The sequence below is a fragment of the Aptenodytes forsteri genome, unplaced genomic scaffold (assembly GCF_000699145.1).
Source record: "Aptenodytes forsteri isolate BGI_AS27 unplaced genomic scaffold, ASM69914v1 Scaffold178, whole genome shotgun sequence".
In the NCBI taxonomy this organism is placed as follows: domain Eukaryota; kingdom Metazoa; phylum Chordata; class Aves; order Sphenisciformes; family Spheniscidae; genus Aptenodytes; species Aptenodytes forsteri.
Genome location: NW_008795136.1, coordinates 1,304,471 through 1,324,675, shown reverse-complemented (window position 1 = coordinate 1,324,675; position 20,205 = coordinate 1,304,471). Strand labels below are relative to the sequence as shown.

The 20,205-nt window shown below is 51.2% G+C and overlaps 1 protein-coding gene across 4 annotated transcripts in view; it reads right to left on the bottom strand.

The window, feature by feature from the left end:
• CTIF (cap binding complex dependent translation initiation factor) overlaps positions 1–20,205 on the bottom strand; it is a 145,776-nt gene that overhangs the window by 22,550 nt on the left and 103,021 nt on the right. For 3 of the 4 annotated variants that reach the window (XM_009278440.1, XM_009278442.1, XM_009278443.1), the window contains 2 exons: positions 18,053–18,494; positions 15,974–16,303 (listed from right to left, as the gene is read on the bottom strand). In XM_009278440.1, coding sequence (XP_009276715.1) covers positions 15,974–16,303; positions 18,053–18,494 — 772 coding nt within the window. The remainder of the gene's footprint in view (positions 1–15,973; positions 16,304–18,052; positions 18,495–20,205) is intronic. The other variant, XM_009278441.1, reaches the window with a different exon arrangement.

Here is a 20,205-nt window from a genome sequence, read left to right as displayed (position 1 = left end):
CTCTTCTGGAGGAGCACACCCTCCGCCTGCTCCCTCCCCAAACCCTCCTAGAAAGGGCTCCAATAAATGACATTTTGCACACTTAACAATGCTGCATTATTCTCTGTTTATAATTTAAATAATATTTTTATTTAGGTCCTGGCTTGGTGGAGGCTCTGGAGAGTAGCTTTGCTTTCTGGGGAGTATAACCCAGTGAGATGAGTAGTTTATAGCACCGGCATTCAGAAGAAGCTCAGGAGGTTGATGGAGAAACCTGTGGAAGCACCAGGGAGTGATCGAAAACCTCCGCCCATGGATGCTCGGGATCTCACCGAGCACCTCTGAAGCAGAGCTACCACCCACAGCTTCACTGGGAACATCTCACTCCACATGGACACCACTACACAAGCTCCTTTGCTGTACTAAACCACCAGAGATGGTGGGACACGAGGTGGGACCATCAGCTCTTTCATGGGCTCTGCTCTTCCTCCAACCACTCGCAGCAACACTCCAGGCCTCTCTGCCTGCACCCCACTGACGCTCCCTGAGGACCAAACCATACCGAGATCCCACCACACGAACCCTGCCTATGCTACTGCCAGCCCAGGGACAATAAGACAAAGCAGAGTAAGACGATGATAGAAAACCTGCTTTGAGCCAACAGCTTCCACGCAGGACTGGGCAACCGCAGCACAGGAGACTGAGATTCATTTCCAGTCCTGCGTGGGCTCCCATCACCTCTGTACCCTGACTCCCCAGCTGGCAAACGGGAACGATTTACTCATCTTCCTCTGCAAAGTGCTCTGGGGCGTGTGACTGAGACATGCAAATCACAGCAATTATTGTTACTCCAACAAAGGAGCTATTGACATTCAAAGCAGATAAAGCTTTTAAATTACGGATGACACCCTGTGCCCAGCCTCGCAAAGGTCCCGGCTTCACCCACCCATGAGGCATTTCACTCCCACAGACTTTCATCATGCCGTTTCCTCCAAGCTGGATCTGCACCAGATGAACGTGCACCGGCTTCTTCTCGGGGTGATTTGGCCACTTTGGGAAGAGCAGCAAATCCTACCGGTGGCCTTCAGCGCGGACCTGGTTTCATGATGGCCACAGCTCTGTGAAAGTTTCTAATCACAGATGTCTCCAAAATGCATCGCATGGTGAAGGTCCAGGTTACCAGGACTGTGACCACCACCCTGTGGGCACCTACCACCCATCAACCGACCACCAGATGATATATAACTTGCATTAAATGCCACTGACCAATTCTACAAGAACAACTCACCAAAGATCCTGCAGCCATCGGACAGACACAAATAGTGCTTATTCCTCTCAGAAGGATTTGGGCAGGAAGGGGAAAGTAAGGTCAGAAAACTCCTGGTTCTTCTAAAGGAGATGCTGAGCAAACTCCCAGGATCAGGAACAGCCATGAATTTTAAATTCCTCGGGTTTAGGTAACCAAGGCAGCTGATAACCAGAGCCAACAGCAGCTGCGGGTACTTCCAGTGTCTCCAAACGCCCCGAGGTGAGCAAGCGGGTGGTCACTTGAACCTCCTGCCTCCTGGTCTTGCCGTGACCTCTCCGTCTGGCTCCAAATCTGGGATCAAAGGCAATTACCCACCCGATGTGGACATCTCACAGCTTGAGCCGGCGATGTCCCTGAGGTCCTCGGGGGCTGCAGAGGTGCAAGCAGTTAATTATTGATTTAGTTGAGGTTTAAAGCACCCAGGTGGGAGCATAATGATGGATGTGCAAACAGAAAAGCGTTGCTGTTAACCTAGCAGTTGCTAGAGATCTTGAAGCACTGTCTCAGTGGAAGCTCTGAGATGACTGCGAGGGTGAAGTAGCGTGGTCTGCACACCACGAACAGCAAACACTATTTTGTCCTGGTGTAAAAAAATCTTCTTTAATGACCCTCTGAGCACAGAGAAAGCAGAGCGGGGAGAAGGGGCAGCCCAAAGGAAATCCCCTGGTCTCCTGTTATCTCCTTCTACTTTTCTCTCATGGAGGGGAAAACATCAGAATTGAGATGTGGCCACGTCCTGGGAAGACATCGTGTCCCACAGGTCAGCAGAGCTTACTGCTGAATTGGAGCAAACATCATTTCCATCAGAACACATTCGCAACTCCGCTGAGTTACCAAGGCCTATACCACGTTATCGCAGGAGTATCTCTCCAAATAATTTTCAAGCGGGATAATGCACAGAGGAGGAATACTCTGGAAAAGAGAGCGGGATGCTCTGGGAGCTCCGCTTGCTTCTCCAGAGGATGCTTGCCAGCACTTCCTCCAGTGGTACCCAGGTGACAGAGTTGTCTTCCTCATTACCTAATTTTTACTGCCTCCCTTCCTACCTAGCACCTTTCTGGATTCCCAAACACGTGGCAGGGTGTCAGCTCAGCTGGGTAACAGCAGTTTATCACCGCTTTAAAGCCCTGTTATCCCACGAATCTGGACACAAACACACAGCAAAACGGCATCGCCTGCCCCAGCCAGACCTTACAGCGAGCAGAGGGACACGGGCAAACGGCAGGACACAGGGACATAGGGAACCAATGATACCTTCGAGAGCCAGAAGCCAACCTCTCAGTCCCGTGGAGAGGGACTGGCAGGGAGACAAGGGACCACGAAGAAATACAAATTAATATCCTTGATGGCTTGTCGTCAGAGCAGCCGGGGTGTCCGTTTGACCCGGCCCTGCAGACACCCCATGGCTGTAATGCCCGGAGGAGGCAGCTCCCGCTCGGCGGGCTTGCTCCTCTGGAGTGTTGCAGAAGATCCTCGTTACATTTGTTTAAGTCCTGGTACTGTGGGAACCCTGAGGCAGTGACGTGCCCTTTGCCTTTGCAAGCGTGCATGGGAAAACCTCGGGTCACCTTTGGATGTTGGGAGACACTGTGCACCCTCTCCTGGGCAGCTGTTCCCCGAGGCGGGGGCAAAGCATCCATGTCCCCAAGAGCATCCCATCCCCGGGCCAGCAATCCCCTCCCCGCTACACGGAGGTGGTAGGAAGAGAGGGGATCAAGCACAGCGGATCCCTGCCCATCCCAGCATCCGCAGAAGCACTGGCACCCCCGCTGCATGGAAAAATATATTAATATAAATCTCCCAGCCCACGGGCCGCGTTTCCCAAAGCATGAGCTCAGTGTAAAACCATGCTGGTTTGAAGAAATCCCCCAAGTAAGTGTATAAGGGCTGTTTTATATGGGTGGGGATGGTTTGATGGGCAGATTTCAAGCCCTTCCCTGCATCGGGGCAAGGTCTAAGCCCCAACACCATCCCCAGCATTTGCTCAGAGGTCACTTCTATGCCTGAAAAAACACCCATCCCACGCCCAGTGCCAACGTGGGGTGATGACTGGCACCTCGACGGAGGCTGATGGATGGATCCCGCTTGCAAATGCCGCAGCCAGAGATGCCCAGCCTTGCAGCCCGGGGGGGGATGCACCAGGGACAAGCTGGATTTTACCAGCAGGCTGCATTCTTATTTTAAGCTCTGCACATGTCCTCTTTATAAGGCGGAGGTGCCGAGGGGTCTATGGGGATGGGCCAAGTTTGCAAAGAGGGATATAAGAGGAGGAAAAGTGGCCATGGGGGCAGGTGCTGCTTCGTCCAGGCACCGTGGCTGGAGGAATGCAGCTTGCATTCAAAGTGAAGCTGCGCCCATTGAAATGCCAGCCTGCCCCCAGATGAATGAAACCAGGCAGGGAAAAAAAAGCAGGCAGCTAATCCCGTTTGCCGTCAGGAGCTTTTCTGCCTGGGCGCTCCTGCTTTACACCGTCTCAAGTCCTAGGAGGGGTTTTCCTGGGTGCCAGGGAGCTGGCAGCAGGACGCTTCCCCTGCAGGATGCTAAGACCTTTCTCGTGAGTACATGCTTGGTGGTCCTTCACCATGGGGTGGGACCATCAATCTGCTGAGCTGGCTGTGGAGTGCAAGACACTGATGCTCAACCTCTGCTTCTCTTGCAAGCCAGGACTGATGGATGAATGAAGCCCCGGTGGCTTCCTCCATCCCTGAAACCTGCCCCTGTGGGGGAAGTCCCCGAGCTGGGCGGCGCAGGGACGCGGACAACCTTTGGATGGACCTCAATGCACACAGATGGCCACAAACAGGTCCAAGAGGCATGGGGCGTTATAGAATCATCATAGAATGGTTTGGGTTGGAAGGGACCTCTAAAGGCCATCTAGTCCAACCCCCCTGCAACGAGCAGGGACATCTTCAACTAGATCAGGTCGCTCAGAGCCCCGTCCAACCTGACCTGGAATGTTTCCAGGGATGGGGCATCCACCACCTCTCTGGGCAACCTGGGCCAGTGTTTCACCACCCGCAGCGTAAAACATTTCTTCCTTCTATCTAGTCTGAATCTCCCCTCTTTTCGTTTAAAGCCATTCCCCCTTGTCCTATTGCAACAGGCCCTACCAAAAAGTCTGTCCCCATCTTTCTTATAAGCCCCCTTCAAGTACTGAAAGGCTGCAATAAGGTCTCCCTGGAGCCTTCTCTTCTCCAGGCTGAACGACCCCAACTCTCTCAGCCTGTCCTCATAGCAGAGGTGCTCCAGCCCTCTGATCATTTTTGTGGCCTCCTCTGGACCTGCTCCAACAGGTCCGTGTCTGTCTTGTACTGAGGACTCCAGGGCTCTATTATGGCCAAAGATCTTGGCTTTCTTCTTTAAAAGAGAGCAAAAAAAAAAGAAAGATGGATGCATGAAAATGCGGCGGGTGGGAGAGCAGCAGGGGTCCTGCGGGCAGCCGGCCAGATTCGTCGTGGGATGGGTTTTCCCTTCATCTGCCCAGAGATTGAACTGCACGGGCAAGGAGGGAACCCGAAGAGTTAACAGACTCCCAGCCAGAGATATTCGTGGCACCCAGAGTTCGTGTAAAGTTTCATACCGGGACCCTTTTCTAAATTCTTTTGGTCATGGGAGAAAACATTGCAACTGTTTAGTCTGCAGGGAGGTGGTGGCTCCGGCCCAGCACTCAACGTCGCTGAGCAAACATGCTGGAAAGCAAAGGGGCTGACAACCCTCTTATCTTCTCCGCCTGCTTTTCACCCCGTCTCTCCCACTGCCGTGGCCAAGCATCCGACGGGCATCGGGTACTGGTGCCAGAGCTCCCCGTTGGAAATGCAGCTCCAGGCTCCCTGTGATGGGGGACAAACGACCACCGAAAGCCGAGACTTGGAGGTGAAGTACCAGTCTGCTAAAAAAAGTTATTTACACAAAAGAGCTCGGAAAATCTTTCTCAGGGGCTAATATTTACAAATCCTATGAAGCCAGGGAGCTTCTGCTATAGCAAATGTATTTGGCTATTTATTTTTTAAATGGATGTAAAAGATGCATTAAACTTTTCTGCTCATCCCCTGAAGCATGCAGGTACGGAGCACGTTACAACGCCTCTGAAGCTGCCCGTCCGCGCCAGAAAAGCTGAGCTTACAGAAAAGAGTTGCAGAAAACAACATTAACCTGCAAAACCCCTCGATCCCTCCAAACTTCCTCTCTCTAAAGGGATGCTCATGATTACCATGGCATATTTTGCAGCATATTGGCAGAGCGGCTGACTAGGAGCATCACCGTGTAAGACCACTGGATGGCATGGGCTGGAATGTTAAAGAGACGCAAGGAAACACACCTTACTCTTATTAACGAAGCAGAAATGGAAAGGTTTTGTTTTTCCAGCCTGACACTATTTCCTTAGCCGGTGCACACTTTGCTCTCGCTGTCTTCGCTTTCAGTTCCTGCTGCTCCTGGACTGGAGGTGATATCGCTGGGTTTGGGTTCCCAGCGCTGCCAGAGACGCTCCTCCCACCCCCTCTTTATTAAAAAAATAATATGCAGAGCAATAGTAATTAAAAAAAAAGAAAGGAAGAAAGAAAGAAAGAAAAGTGGAGGAATTTATCACCGGGAAGGGAAAAGGAAGCACTGGTTTTGGATGCTCGGCGAGCAGGGAGAGCATGGGGGGGACCCCGTGGGTGGCAGCACCACTGGTGAGACCAGAGGACGTGTGACGATGAGGTAGCATCACCCAGCCATGCTTCGTTTGCTCCTGTCCTCAAGACTCGGAGACTTCTGTTTTGTACCAGTATCAGCCCTGTTTACCGGCCAGGCGTGGGACACGGACCTGAAACACTCCTCATGCATCTCATTTCTCACCCGCCGTGTATCCTCCAGCTCTTCCGCTCTCGGGACTCTTCCCACCAAAGCCACCTCATGTCATCATTTTGCATTTGCTTGTTTAAGTGTCAGCAGCAGGAGAAGATGAGGCTGTGCAAAACGATACCCACGGGGGAGGTAAAGGGGATGTGGACTCCACGGCTGCATTGATTCTCCAAATCCAGATTTTGACAGGTAGGTACACACAAAAACATCCAGTGGTGGAAAAAACTGAGCCTAAGCCTGGCCGGGGGATGCTGAAGGTGCCCATGCTGTGACACCCACGCTGCAGGTCCCACGGGACCGTCCCTCCAGGGTGCCACCGTGGCAGGTCAGCTGTAAAGACCAGTCAAAAGCCGCTTGTGCTTGAGCACAACAATCAAGCCCACGTAGCTGGAAACTAAAATTTGGTATAAATTCTTGTGGGTCAGCTAGAAATCCTTTTAAAAAAAAGAGATTTCCTGCAGGAGCCTGGCTGGTGAGCACAAGAGCATCCCCTGTATCCCGCCTGCCTGCAGCCGAGCGATGCCAGGGATAGGCAAGGCACAAGCTACCCCATTTCCCCCCTTCTCAGGAAAGAAAAAGAGGTGCTGCCCCCTCCAACATCCTTCTACCCAAACCCCAGCTCTGGGCTGACTCTGGTGCCTGCGTCTGCTCTGGCCTTGGCTCAGGAGGTGGCATCCCCGCATGCTCCCCTGCCACAAGGATGTTTCATACCCTAGCAAAGTGACTGGGGGATGCGGGGGGTTTGCAGGATGGGTCCCAGGCAGATGGATCCCATGGTCCCGATGCATCACAGGGTCCCAGTGAGCCTCTGAAAATCCTGTCCCCAGGCGAGGCGAAGGGAAGCAGCTAAGAGCAGGGCTGGGGATGGCAGGGCAGCTGCGGGTACCGGCAGCAGGGATCTTCCAACCCCGCAGCATCCCAAAATCCCCACCTCGGGGCAGCTGCAGCAGCCTGAGCTGTATTTATGCCAGAGCAAGCAGGAGCAGATGGTCTGGCGGAGGGTGCCATAGGCCGGCTGAGTGCCTGGGCTGGCAGGAACGTGCTCCCGCATCCCGGGGTTGGATTTGAGCCTTTCAAGAGAAAATGGGAAGCCAGAGCTGATGCCAGTCCAGCCCGGTCTGAGGGGATCTCAATGCTGAAGTGCCCCCCCCTACCTCCAGCGTAGCGGGTGGAGGGGGGTCCTCAGGCATTTCCTCACCTCTCAGTCAATGGATAAATGGATTTTGAGGCTTTTTTTTTTTTTTCCTGCCTCTCCTACCAAAGCCCCAGGGGGACCCTACCTGGCCCCGAGCATCCTCACCCACCAGCAATGGCTGGGAGCAGCTAGGAGCCCACCCCACCGGTAGCCCGCTGCCTGGCTCTGGCCCAGAGCTCCAGGCAGGCTGCAGGCAGGCTGCAGGCAGGCTGCACAGTCTGCAGTCTCCACCTAGAGCCCGGCGGAGCCTCTGCTCCGCGTTGCCTGCGCGCTGCAGCCCATGCACAGGGTGTGCACGGGTCCCACCACCCGAAGTCCCCTGGTCTGAACCTGGCTGGGCTTTTAGCAGGCAGCAGCTGCGGCGGCAGCAGCAGCAGGCAGCAGAAGCAGGCAGCAGCAGCAGGCAGCAGCTCAGCCGGGGATGCTCCTGACATTGCTCACCACCAGCCTGCGGGACCAAGAGGAACCTCCGCTGAGTCCCACCACCACTGGGAAATGCCCAGATAGGGCATCCACTGGTCAGTGGAGATGATGGGACACCAAGTACCACCCCTGAGGTCACACCACGCGCCGGAGCAGGGGCTGGTCCCCACCTTGCAGCCTCGGCCCCTCCAGGGTGGAAAGGAGCCAGGAGAAACCACACGCAACTTATTTACGGAGTAAAGGTGATGGCTATTTTTTCATGACACACCTGAGCATTGCAATGTAAAATCTTACCAGCACATTGAATTCAAGTCGAATATGTCGTTCTTTACATTCTAAGACTTTTTTTTGTTTTTTTTGCAGCTTAGTCCTGCTCCCCATCAATCTCTCAACTGCACCATGCCCTGCTACTCAAAACTAAACACCTTCTCTGTGCAGAGCCATGAGCGTGGCTGCGTCGGACAGACTCTAGCCCCCAGCTACCTGCAGGGCAATGGGGACGATGCATCCCCTGTGATGCCCACTGGTACGTCGGTGGCCCTGTGGCCACCTCCAGCTGCAACTCAACTCCTCAAGGGGCTGCGAGCCTTGAAACCCACCCCTGGGCTCGGGCTGAGGACTGATGTGCAGTGCAACCCCGCAGCTGATTTAATTTGGGGTCCGGCTCAGCTATTCCCAGCTCGGAGGGCTCCTAGTGCTTGTGGGGCACAGCTCCTGTCCTCATCCCCTCCTTCCTATGAGTGGGAAATTGTTGCCTTTTATTTGCACTCCATTAAAACCCCAGATCTTGGGTTAAACCCCTTTTTGCGCTCCATTAAACCCGCCCTCATCTTACCATCGGCCTCCAAGGAGGAGATGCCCAGCACTCCCTCGCCCCTGCCACGTTCCCACATCATGGAAAGGCTGCAAAGGAGCCGGACGGCTCCTACAGCCATCGCTCCGCTTGGGAAAAGCGGCAAGTTTAAAGCACACAGCTCGATATTTAATCCGGGGCTCTCCAATGACTCACAGACCCGCATGGGACCTGTCTGCCAGTGGCTCCCGTAACCTCGACGGCAAAGCCGGGCGAGCGTTATTACTACGGGCAGACGGCGATGGCTTGGCCAGACTCACGGGTAACGGCGGGGCCAGCTCTAATTGATGCCCGGCTCTGCCCTTCACCTGCCAGCGCGGGCAGGGTGCCAGCCCGCTCCCCTGGCTCCCTCTCCATCCCTCTGCCCACACTTGCACGGGTTACGTTTGGCCCCGGATGACTACGCAAAATAGCAATAAAATAATAAAATAATAAAAATATAAAATGATAAATCCAAACCAATAATAAAATAATAAAAATATAAAATAATAAATAATAATAAAAATAAAACAATAAACACCTTGTTACAGAATTACAGAGCATCTTCAGAGACACGATTTGGGGCAAACGAGAGGGAACTCGTCTCCTTCCCGCTCCTCCTTTTCTCCGTGCTTGAGAGCAGGAGGATGCAGGCAGCTAGGGATGCTCCTCGGAGCCACCCGCGGGGCTGCGCTCCCCGTCCCCCTCCAAGCCTGTATACATACATATAACGTATATATGTGTGCATGAATTTAGAATTCCCTGGGTGTATAGAAAATAAATCCCATCTGCAAAGCTGCATTTCGCAGGCAGCTTTCGTTGGTGTGTCCCACCACGGTTTACAAAACCAGGACAGCGCTGTCAACATCAGCGCAGAAATGTAAGGAGAAAGGTTTCCAAGCTCTGCAAGTTTCTGCAAACCCCCAAATGAAGGTGTTTATACAAGGACAGCATCATTTGCTATTTCCCTGCCTGTGCTGGGCTTCTGCGGCGCTGGCAGAGCCCATGCACAGATCAGCTCTGAGGTTCACCACCGAGACGTCCCTCATCCTCCGAGAAGAGCGGTGGGGAGCAGCTTGAGCCGAGGAGGCTTTCCCCATTGAATCACCACTTCACCTTGGGAAGAGCTCATCAAACTCTTCTGGGAGAGAAACCAAAGGCAGCGACGCTGGGCTCATGCACAGATCAAAGAGATGGATGTGGTGCTGCCGCATGGAGCTGAGCGCGCAAACCCTCACTGCTGTGGCACTCGCGACATGGCTTTAGGGTTTGCCCCAGGGACCTTGGGACCTTTTTTCCCCCCATCTTTCAGTGAAGCAACCTCTCTGATGTCCCCTGGGCAATGCCTTTCCCAAGACAAGTGGTACCACTGTGTTTTCTGTGCATGAACTGGGCCATCTGTAATTAAATTAAATTAAAAACAGCCACGGAAAGAGGGCCAATGGGTTTTGCAGTCAATGCGGGACATGGCGTACAGGTCAGATGCTCTCCAGCCGTGCTCGGATCCTCCTGCCTCTACCTCTGTCAAACCACAAACCGTTCCCCGCTGAAGACCCAGACCTTAATCATGTTAAGGGGGAAAAAAATCTGCCTTTCAGCATTAACCATGTGTATTACTTCCATGTCCCAGTTCTCACAGCATCCTCTTGGTGTCTTTATCCTCACAACCCCTACGATGCAGAAAGGGCTGCTATCACTGGGTGGTTAAGTCATCTGCTCAAATGATGAGGAAGCCTACGGGAAAGGAGGGATTTCAGCTCATTCCTCCCAAATCCTCATGCTCAGCATGGTAAACACTTCCCTTTGCACCCCAATTGATTCTCCAGTACCCAGTGCCGCAACATAGAATCATAGAATCATTAAGGTTGGAAAAGACCTTTAAGATCATCGAGTCCAACCGTCAACCCAACACCACCACCCACTAAACCATGTCCCTAAGCGCCTCATCTACATCTCTTTTAAATACCTCCAGGGATGGGGACTCCACCACTTCCCTGGGCAGCCTGTGCCAATGTTTAACCACTCTTTCAGTAAAGAAATTTTTCCTCATGTCCAATCTAACCCTCCCCTGGCGCAACTTGAGGCCGTTTCCTCTCGTCCTGTATCTACATCCCAGGAAGGGTTCCAACCTAAATTTGCCTCTTCCATCCTCCGCCTGGGCTGACAACAGGAGGTTTCATTTTACGAGCATTTATGCCGACCATCTTGGTTGACCCCTCCAGAAGTGGTCACACCGACCATCTCAAACCCAGCCGAGTCCACTGAAACCCAAGCGCGACCTCTGCCAAAACCCACGGGATTCGACTCCAGTTTCCACAGCCAGAGCGAAGCACAGCACCGAACCAAGAAAGGGCCATCCCTGAGGCCTCCAGAGGTTAAACTAAGGTGACGAAGAAACCCTGCGTGGGCATGCGATGGGGTGTGCAATAGGGTATGCCACTGGGTATGCATTAGGGTGTGCGTTAGGGTATACAATTTGGTATACGTTATGGTATACATTAAGGGAGGCAATAGAGTATGCCGTAGAGTATCCAATAGGGTATGCATTAGGGGATGCAATAGGGTATGCCATAGGGTATCCAACAGGGTATGCAACGGGGTATGCAACAAGAGGGTATGCAGCAGGGTTTGCAACAGAAATAGCCCTTCTCCACCGGCACCAAGGCATTTCCAACGGCAGGGACGTAGCAGGCGCTGGCTCTGGCTGGAGGCCGGCGCGCGCTCTGCAGCGGGCTCTGCTGCCCTGTGTCGAGATGTGTACTTCGTGGTGGGGTTTTTTTGGTTTGGTTTTTTTTTTTTTATTAAAAGAAGGTATCAGCCTTCTGTTTGATGTGTTGTTGGCCGCGGTTGCTAAGGGGAGCAGTGTACAATTACAGCCCCAGTGATGTCCACTCTAATAATACACTTGGCTCTGCATAGCTCAGATGCAGACACAGCTCTGCTATAAAGAGCACGGCCATTTCAACAGAGGAATACTCCAACTTATGTTACATGTGAAGGGTTTGTGGCACATTGCTTAACACCCCCCCACAGAAAAAGCACCGCAGCCAGTACAAGCCAGTGAGCGAAACCATGACAAGCAAAAACCTCTCGCCGGAGACCTACTTTCAATTTATTAATTAAGAAGGTATTTCTAGAGGGGTGAAGAAACCATACATGTGTCCACCAAGATGTTCTTGCATGCCCCCATCCACCCAAGCTCCCTGGGCCCAATTCGGCCAGGTCCATCCCAAGGGCTTGCGCAGCCCAAAATAGCTTCTTGTACCAAACACCAACCCAAGCTCAATGAGGAGAAAATCAAACCCAAATGACCCCCCTCAGTGCTGAGCCCCCACATGGCAGCATCTCCCTGAGCTTGACCAGCTGCCCACCCCATGAGTCCCCTTTCCGCGTCTCCCTTCAGCATCCCGAAAGGTTCGCAGCACCCAAATTCAAGACGCAGCCAAGATTTGGGACCAAAACACAGAGGGAGGGATAAATTCAAACCAGAGTTTTCCCGATAGATCCCCTTAGAGCCTGAAATGGTGCAACGCCGGCCGGGGGGGATGCTCTTTAGAGGAGCTGCCTGCAGGGAGGGGGATGACATGACAGTATTCCCATGCCGCGGCACTGGCAGCTGTTTTGGGATCAAAACAAGTCCCCTGAGATAAGCTGCGAACATGTGCAGCCCCCGAGCACAAGCACCTTGTCAACAGCTGAAAATATAAGAGGAGCCAGGTTAAAAAGGCAGTTTATTCAGTTTATTGCCTGCTCTGCGGGGAAACGCCTTGCTGCTTGCTTTAAGGTCCAGCGGCGTATAGGGATGCTGTCTATAGGTACCGGGATGCTGGTAGGGTGGCTCAACGGGTTAATGCACTAATTTATGAGATCCTCCGGTGGGGCTGAGCTGTTGCCATCGCAGTCCCAAGAGAAAGGGACAAACAAGTCTCTACAAAACAGGAGCATCTGCCGGGAGCAGATGGGGGGGCGAGTGATCCGGCCCCAGGCGCCAGCAGCACTGAGGGGGGATCACATTGATCCCGATTTATCACACCCCGGCAGAGTAATTCCCCAGCTCGCCGGCCCGGCGAGCCGAGCTCCTTACGTCCGGGGATCAGATTAGTCTGAAAGGTGCTAGAGAGACATAAATCCAGCTCTGGAGCAAGCGTTTTATTAAAGGTTTGGTTTTTTTTTAATTAATGGTAAATTATCTAGAAATGGCTGATGGAAAATATCTGATGGTGGAGGGGCCAGGACTGGAGCTGGGTAATGTTATATCATCAACCATATATCAATATATCATATTGATATTGATAATATGTCATATATCAATACCATCAACCCCTTCATTTCACATCAAGGCAGCTGCAACAGGTCTTTTGCGCTTCATACCTGGGTCTGTCTCCAGCCAGGGCTATCAAGCCTAAATGCATCACAAAAAATCCCAGTTTCGGGCTGACCAAAGTATTTCATGAATCATGTGAATGCATCCAATGATTTTGGTTAGAAAAAACTCCTGTGCTTGGAGAAAGTCAAAATCCTTTACTATCAGAAAGGAAATATTACATTTTTTAATTTCACATAGCACTTTGCTTTTGACCTGTAGTGATCTGTCACCTTTTGCCCCATCAAGACGTTTTTAAAAGATGTGCAGTCTGGGGCTGAGCAAATCCCTTTTGCATATTTTTCTATGCTCTTGCACATGAAATCAGTCACCCGCACACCCTGCTCACCCTTTACATTTCATTTCTTCCCAGCCTTCCACAACGGACATCATGTGCCCTTCACGCCGAGACTGGCTACATGTTCCTGGGAAGCACCTTGCGACTCTCTGGAGGTATGAGATATATTATTTATCCGACATCCATGCTATGAAGAGCTGAATATGAAGCCAGTTATTGCAGATGACATTGTAGTATCTATCAGTCTACTGGGTCTGTTGGTAGGGGTGGCAGTGTTGGGCCAAGAGAAGAAAGCAAGTTGGAAGACTCCTCCCCAACCCAGAAGCACTGCCATCATCCTCAATTTTTGGGTAACACCCTGCTGCTCCCTGGCCATCGCTCCTGGACTTTATTTTGGATTTCTTAGCATCGCTCAGCCAAATGGAGGAAGATGTAAGAGCGACCTGGCATGGGAGGAGTGGGATGCTCGGTTGGGTTAGAGCCCCTTCCAGCCCTTTGCTGCTAAATCTGGGACTGATGTTGACCACAATTTGTCTCCTCCTGCTTTATAATCGCTTTGGAAATAAATCAATCAGGAAAAAATCACTGCCTGGTACACACGATGGGCAGATGTGTGTTGTGCCCAAGGGCTTTGCGGGGGAGAGCAGAGAAGGAGTGGGCACAGGGAGAGATGCTGGGTTTGATACGCACCCAGGGCAATGAGAAAAGCAAAACCAGACCAGTGACTTTGCAGAATTATCTTAGTTTACGTTAAATATTGATTTTCATTATTTTATTTTGCTCCTTATACCCCTGTTTCCCGTGTTTTCCCCATCATTATCCAGGATGGAAAAACCACACGGATTCAGCCCAGCGCAGCCGCTGTAGCCGCTTGCTGAGCAGCTCCTGGCTGTTTCAACGGCAAAAAAAGCCAGAACACCACAAGGACAGACTGGTTCTCAGGTCTGCTCTGCCGTTTCCAACACCTCTCCGGGCAGGTATCTCCTCCCAGCCATCCTCGGGGGGTTTGCCCTGCCTGCGCACAACCTGCCGGCACAAAGCTCTGATCTTGGTTGGGATTCTATCTCCTTGGACCTAGGCCAGGCCAGATCCAGGTGGGCTTTCTAAACCTGGCTCTAACATTACAGCTACACCCTGGTTTTCTCCAGCTTCCTGCTCCATCAGCCTGCACACCTCTGCATGTAGTCCTGGCACGTGGACATCTCCCTGCTATGGCATCACGTGGAGCTGAAGCAGAGGGAGATGGAGGAAAGACCTGCCCAAGGTGAAAGGCTGATTGCTCACACAGCAAACCTAAAAGCCCTGAATCTGGTAGATATCCAAGCCTACCAGACTACTGGCTATCACCTTCCCTCTCATTTTCATATGAAAATCCATTGCCAGAAACATTTTCCTGAAAATATGTATTTCTAGGCCAAGTTTCCATTTCAATCAATTGCCATTTTCTTGGGGGGGGGGGGAGTGAAAAAAAAAATCCAATTCCCAATATTCCCAGCGAGCACTGCTATTCTGGATGCTGCTGCCCACAGACAGCGACGGCGGTGGAGGTGGCAGAAGAAGACAGCTTCTTCTCTCCCATCCCTGCAAATATGAGTGGCAGCCCTTTGCCCGCTGAACAGACACGAGAAGGTATTTGGAGAGCAGGAAGAAACAACAATCTCATTGCAAGACCTCCTCCACCGCAGGACCAGAAGCATGGGTAACAACCACATGTGGCTTGCCCAAAAGGCGACTTGGCCCAGACAAGGCACAGCATCCAAGGGAGAGGTCTGGCAAGAGCAAGAAGGTCAAGCAGATGTGCCAAAAACTGGAGCGATGCTGGGCACCGAACACGTGCCGAGAACAGAGAGACAAAACAAGAGCTTTGTACGTGCCGCAGATGACACGTGAGGGAATGGCCAAATGGAAATGCAAATTAAATGGATGGAAATTCATGGTTTCAGCTCTACACGTCCTGTCTCCAAAGAGGCAGAAAGATGGAGGTCCATGTGACACCCTCCCCAGACAGCAAACCCCCCTTGCATGGCGGCGGTACAGTAAAACATGCTCCCCCCAGCAGACCGCGGGCAGGTGAGGACAGTCCTGTTTCCCCATCATACACCATTATCATGGACCAGTTATGCGAGTCACTGCCTTTTCCTCCCCCCCAACTTTGCTGTCACTGATGGTTTTGGAGCAGAACAATCAACCAGTACTTTGTATACCAATAAACAAGTCACTCAGAATAATTAGCACATACACAAACTATTTCTGTCTGGGTTGCAATCAGAAACCAGGAGCGAGCCCTTCAGCCAGGTGATGCAACCAACAGCCTACGCAGGGGCCATGACTTAACTCGGTATCTCTGGTGCTGAGATGGACTTCAGCCGAAAAGAGCAGCATAGACCCTCCACTGTAAGACCCTCCAAGTTCACTTCTCTTCATGCCATGGGGATGCTGCCACAAGCAACCCACTCATTTCACAGATGGGCCCTGGTGTCAGATACCATAATTCCACGTACAGCTCATTAAATGGGAATGAAGAGCAACTTGACAATGCCCTCAGTGCCACGTTATCTATGGTAACCATTAAAGATGTGCACAGACAAAATCGCAGGTACACTTCTGTTCTCCTCTCATCAACTCACTTCAAAAGGAATTTGGTAACAGCTCAGCTCCTGTCCAAATGCATGGTAAGATCAGGCGGGGTGAAGCTGCAGACATCTAACCAACTAATTTTAGCTCATTACCTGCAACATGTTGAGGAGCAGACTCCGGAATTTGGTTCCTTCCACCATGAAGAGGGCCATTTTGTCACAGAGCTTGGCTGCCGTGGAAGCAAAGCTGCGATCCGTCACCGCTTTCTGGTAGATGGTCTTGACTATTTCCCCCAGCATCTCCTCAGAGTTGGTAGAATTCTGGGCCTCCTCCATGAAGGTGGTGAGCTTGGAGTCAACGTCACTGCTGTTGTTCCTCATGCTGTTGAGGATTTCAATTAATTTGTCCATTTTGTTCTTTTCAGGATTGGTGGTTTCCACCGTGACTTCGTCCTGGTCCGTGAAAAGGGAAAGACAAGGCGTCTGTTACACAAGGAAAAAACAGACATATCAGCCCTTGTCCTTCCACAAACAGCGAAGGGGGAAGGGGATTGAGGAGACACACAAACAGACACAGAAAAAATCAAAGCATCTTTTAGAGGCACAATGGTCTCATCTCAGCATTGAAAACCACAAGTGAATGAGTCCTTCCCCAGAAACGTTCTCTTTCCCCATTTCCCATAGCACTCAATCCCAGAGTCCACCCCCTAGGCTCAGGGAGAAGATGTGCCCAAGGGTCCTGAGCTGGGATACCAAGGTCTGACCACCCCTGACTGCCTTCGGCATCTTGAACAGGTTTCTGGGGGTGTCTACAACATGGTGATAATGGACATTTTTTTGCCTCTATTTTGAAAGTGCACTGATGTTTGCAAAATGCCCAGATAACAATCCTACAAAAATATCTACTTTTTAATATATATTTAACGATCTAAATTGAGCTCAAAGATGTCACATGATCCCGGCATTAGAAAAACTCTTAACTTTTCCATCTCTTCGCTGTTACGCTTTTCACTTCACATCATTACCATAGAATTTATTGCTTCTTTTCAACATTTAATTATGCATTTGTTCCTTTCCCCCAGAGTAAGGCAGAGTAAGGTCTGGTCCCTTCTCCTCCTCTAGTTCAATCTGGAAATGTGCTACACAATACAAACCTGTGGCAATTGTTTGGACAACCCCAACGCCAACCGGCAGTTGGAGTTGTCCAAAACTCCCATCAGGAGGCCAGTCGTGTTGACTACATCCACCCACGAGTGGGTGCTTATGTGATGTCTTATAAGACTATAAATTCGCAGAGAAAGCATTAAAATGAATACTCTGAAAGCCTCTGCTATACTCCCATTGCTTTAAAGAACATAAAAATAACTAACAAAATCTCTTCGTCCCCCTCTTGCCACATACATAAATAGTAAATGCGCATGCATTCAAAGGTATACATTTCCAACATGCACTCCCATGGAATTGTATATGTTCAGGTTATTTTTGCTACACATTTTGGAAATCTCATTGGAGATACCCCCACGGACTCATTTTCCAGTCTGACAAAAGAATCTCAAGAGAAAGAATCTGAGTTTCACAGGGGGCAAATGAAGATATCATCTCCGAATTCCTCAGAAATCTACGGCTGAATATTGTTTCCAAAAAGGATTTCTCCTCCGTCACTTGCATGCAATAGTTTTGTTATTGTTGGGTTGTTGGAAGGAAGGGGGAAAGATAAGGGCGTTTCAATTCATTGCTGAGATAAATGGATATCAACTTTTAAGTAGCTGACTCCAACTATTCAGCACTCAGAAGTCAAAGGTCTGTAATTGTGGAGACAAATTGCCTTTTTTAGACCTCTTTACAAAGCCGATGAGCTCTGCAGACCGGGAGGCAGTCAGTTGGGATCAGCCCCCGGGAAAGGAGCACCCGCGTTGCAGCTCACGCGTGCACCAGCCTTCTCCGAGGGCCTTTGCGTGGGTAGGGGGAGAGTTCCCAGTCATTCTTGGAGAACACACGCTGGTAGCAACCTCAACCTCAACCTCAACCAAGGAGGCGAGCATTATGTCAATAAAAGGCCTCCTGAAGAAGCATGAAGACACTTTGAGAGAAGTGTTGACGCTGGGAGATTAAGATAAATTGGGTGCATTCATGGAAAGGTCCCTTGAGCCCAACCCACCCTTTGTAAGGAGAATGGCCAACAGCCAGACTCTTGGAAAAAGGGAAACTCAACATTCCCCTAAGAAATAGTACCTTTTCTTTTAGTCTCCTCCGCAGCCTGTCTTTGGAAGACTGAAGCAAATTGATCTTGGGTCTTTCCCCAATGCGCTCGTGAATACTGTCTTTCCGCTTGGTCTCCGACTCCTGGATGTACTGCTGAGACTGCTTCTCCACAGCCTCTGGGCCCCGGTGTGTCTCCACGGGAATATGCACTGTGCAGATGGAGGTGTCCTCGATTTTCAAATTCTCAGTCTCTTTGGCGTTTCTGTGCGTTTCTTTGTCGTTGGGTGAGTGCTTCTGGTTGTGGTGCCATCTCCGGTTCTGGCTGTAGCCGTGGTGGCCTGTCCTGCCTGAGGAGTGAGGGGCCTGGCCTCCTTGGTAGAGTTTCTGGTGGTCCCTGTTGTGTTTGGTGCCACCTTGCTGATGATCTGCGTGCTGCTGAGACTTGTTCCCACCGGGAAGTCTCTGCTGTCGCCTGGAAAGTCAAAGGAAGTCGTTAGTACATCCTTTCCTGCATGGTCCTGTTTGGTCAACACATCTTCTGTCCCACCAAACACCCTGGCCCTTGGCAGGTGGACTCTGTGGGTCTCCCCACCACAAAAGGGAAGCCAATTTCTTGGCATCTAACACAACCTAGTACCAACTCACGCCTCTAAATCTCTTTCAATAACAGGCATGTTTCAGCTGAAAGTTTTCATGAACAGTTAGATAACATGACTTTGGTTCCCAGGAAAATCCCAGGTTTCTGTGTTTTCTATGCTACTTCCACGCTAAACCAGGGAAGACTTGGTTAGTCCCAGCTCAGCAGCGGGAAGTCAGGCAGGCAAGAAATAGCAGGAGATTTTTTTTTCTGAAGACCTAAGGAGCTCCTGATAAGCCTGGCCTACAGCACCACTTGCTCCTCTTGCTTGCCACCTCTGCTGTACCAACATGGCATTGGTTTGCAGTGCATCATTTTAAGCGTATCGGGAATTTCTAAGAGAGCAAAAAAAGCTAAAAAGCGAATTACCGAGTAAAAGAGGTGCCCACACCAAACGGTTTTGTTTGGCCTTTCTTTATGCGTGTCCATCGTTGCTATGCTGGGAGAGGACGCATGTGTGGATGAAGAAGCTGAGGACCACGCATGGCTCCGGCAGCACGGGGAGCCAGGACCATTACCTCTGGATAGCAGGCTGGGTACATATGGCTCCAAACGGATAACATGGAAATTCAACAGGCACAAAGAGGAGGAATTGCCTGCAAATGGTTTGCTCGAGAGACTACAGCGGCTCAGAAGGGGTAAGCAAGCCCCTGTGTGCTGGCCATAACTGGTAGCCGAGATGGCAGGTCCTCAAAAAATCAGTGGTTGAACGGAAGAAACGCTTTGGCAGCCTTGGACATTTCAGATTTCCACACGAGCTGCAGCATGGCTCTCCCCAGTGGAGAAGGCTGAGCCGGCATGCCATCGTCAAGGATGCAATTAAGATGGAGACGGTCCTGGCGTCGGCTGCCTTCGCCTGGGACTCTGCAGAGTTAGTCCTAAGCACGACAGCAGCTCCCTGCCTGCCTGCTGCCTTTTTAACGCTTGGTATTGGCTCTGAGAGCACGTGGGATGCTTTAATGCTCAGCTCCTTACAAGGCTGCTGGGAGCAGTGTTGGAGGCTCGCAAGGGACATCTCCCCAGCATCGTCCCCCGAAACAGGGAAACAACTGTGAGCGCTGCGGTGACCACACTGGTCTGCATCCGTACTGGTTTTGTAGCCGTTATAATCCCCCTGCTCGCCTTATCCCTTACCCCAAGCCCCCGCCCCCGTTCGGATAAATACCAGCGTTTATTTAAAACCCGTCGCATAGCAATTAATTTTATTTTCATCATCTGCACTGCTCGGCTAAGGGCGCTCGGATGAAGGAAGCGGCCATTCACAAATACATTTCAATGGTCAGCGGCTAAACAGTCTCCAACCCTGCCTGCCAAAGCCATCTGCCCATCAAATCTGTATTCCTTGGCATCCCCAGGAGTTAAAACCTATTTTCCGAGGCCAACTGGCTCTTAACCATAAAGAGCGAGGGCTCATGTTTGGCGAATGCAGGACGAAGAGGCTTGTTCGTGGTGGCAGTGGAAGGAATTTGTGTTTAGTCTCAGACCAGCGGATCCGGTTTTTGGAGATATTCAACGTGGTGGTTTTTTTTTTTTTTTTTGCAAGCTG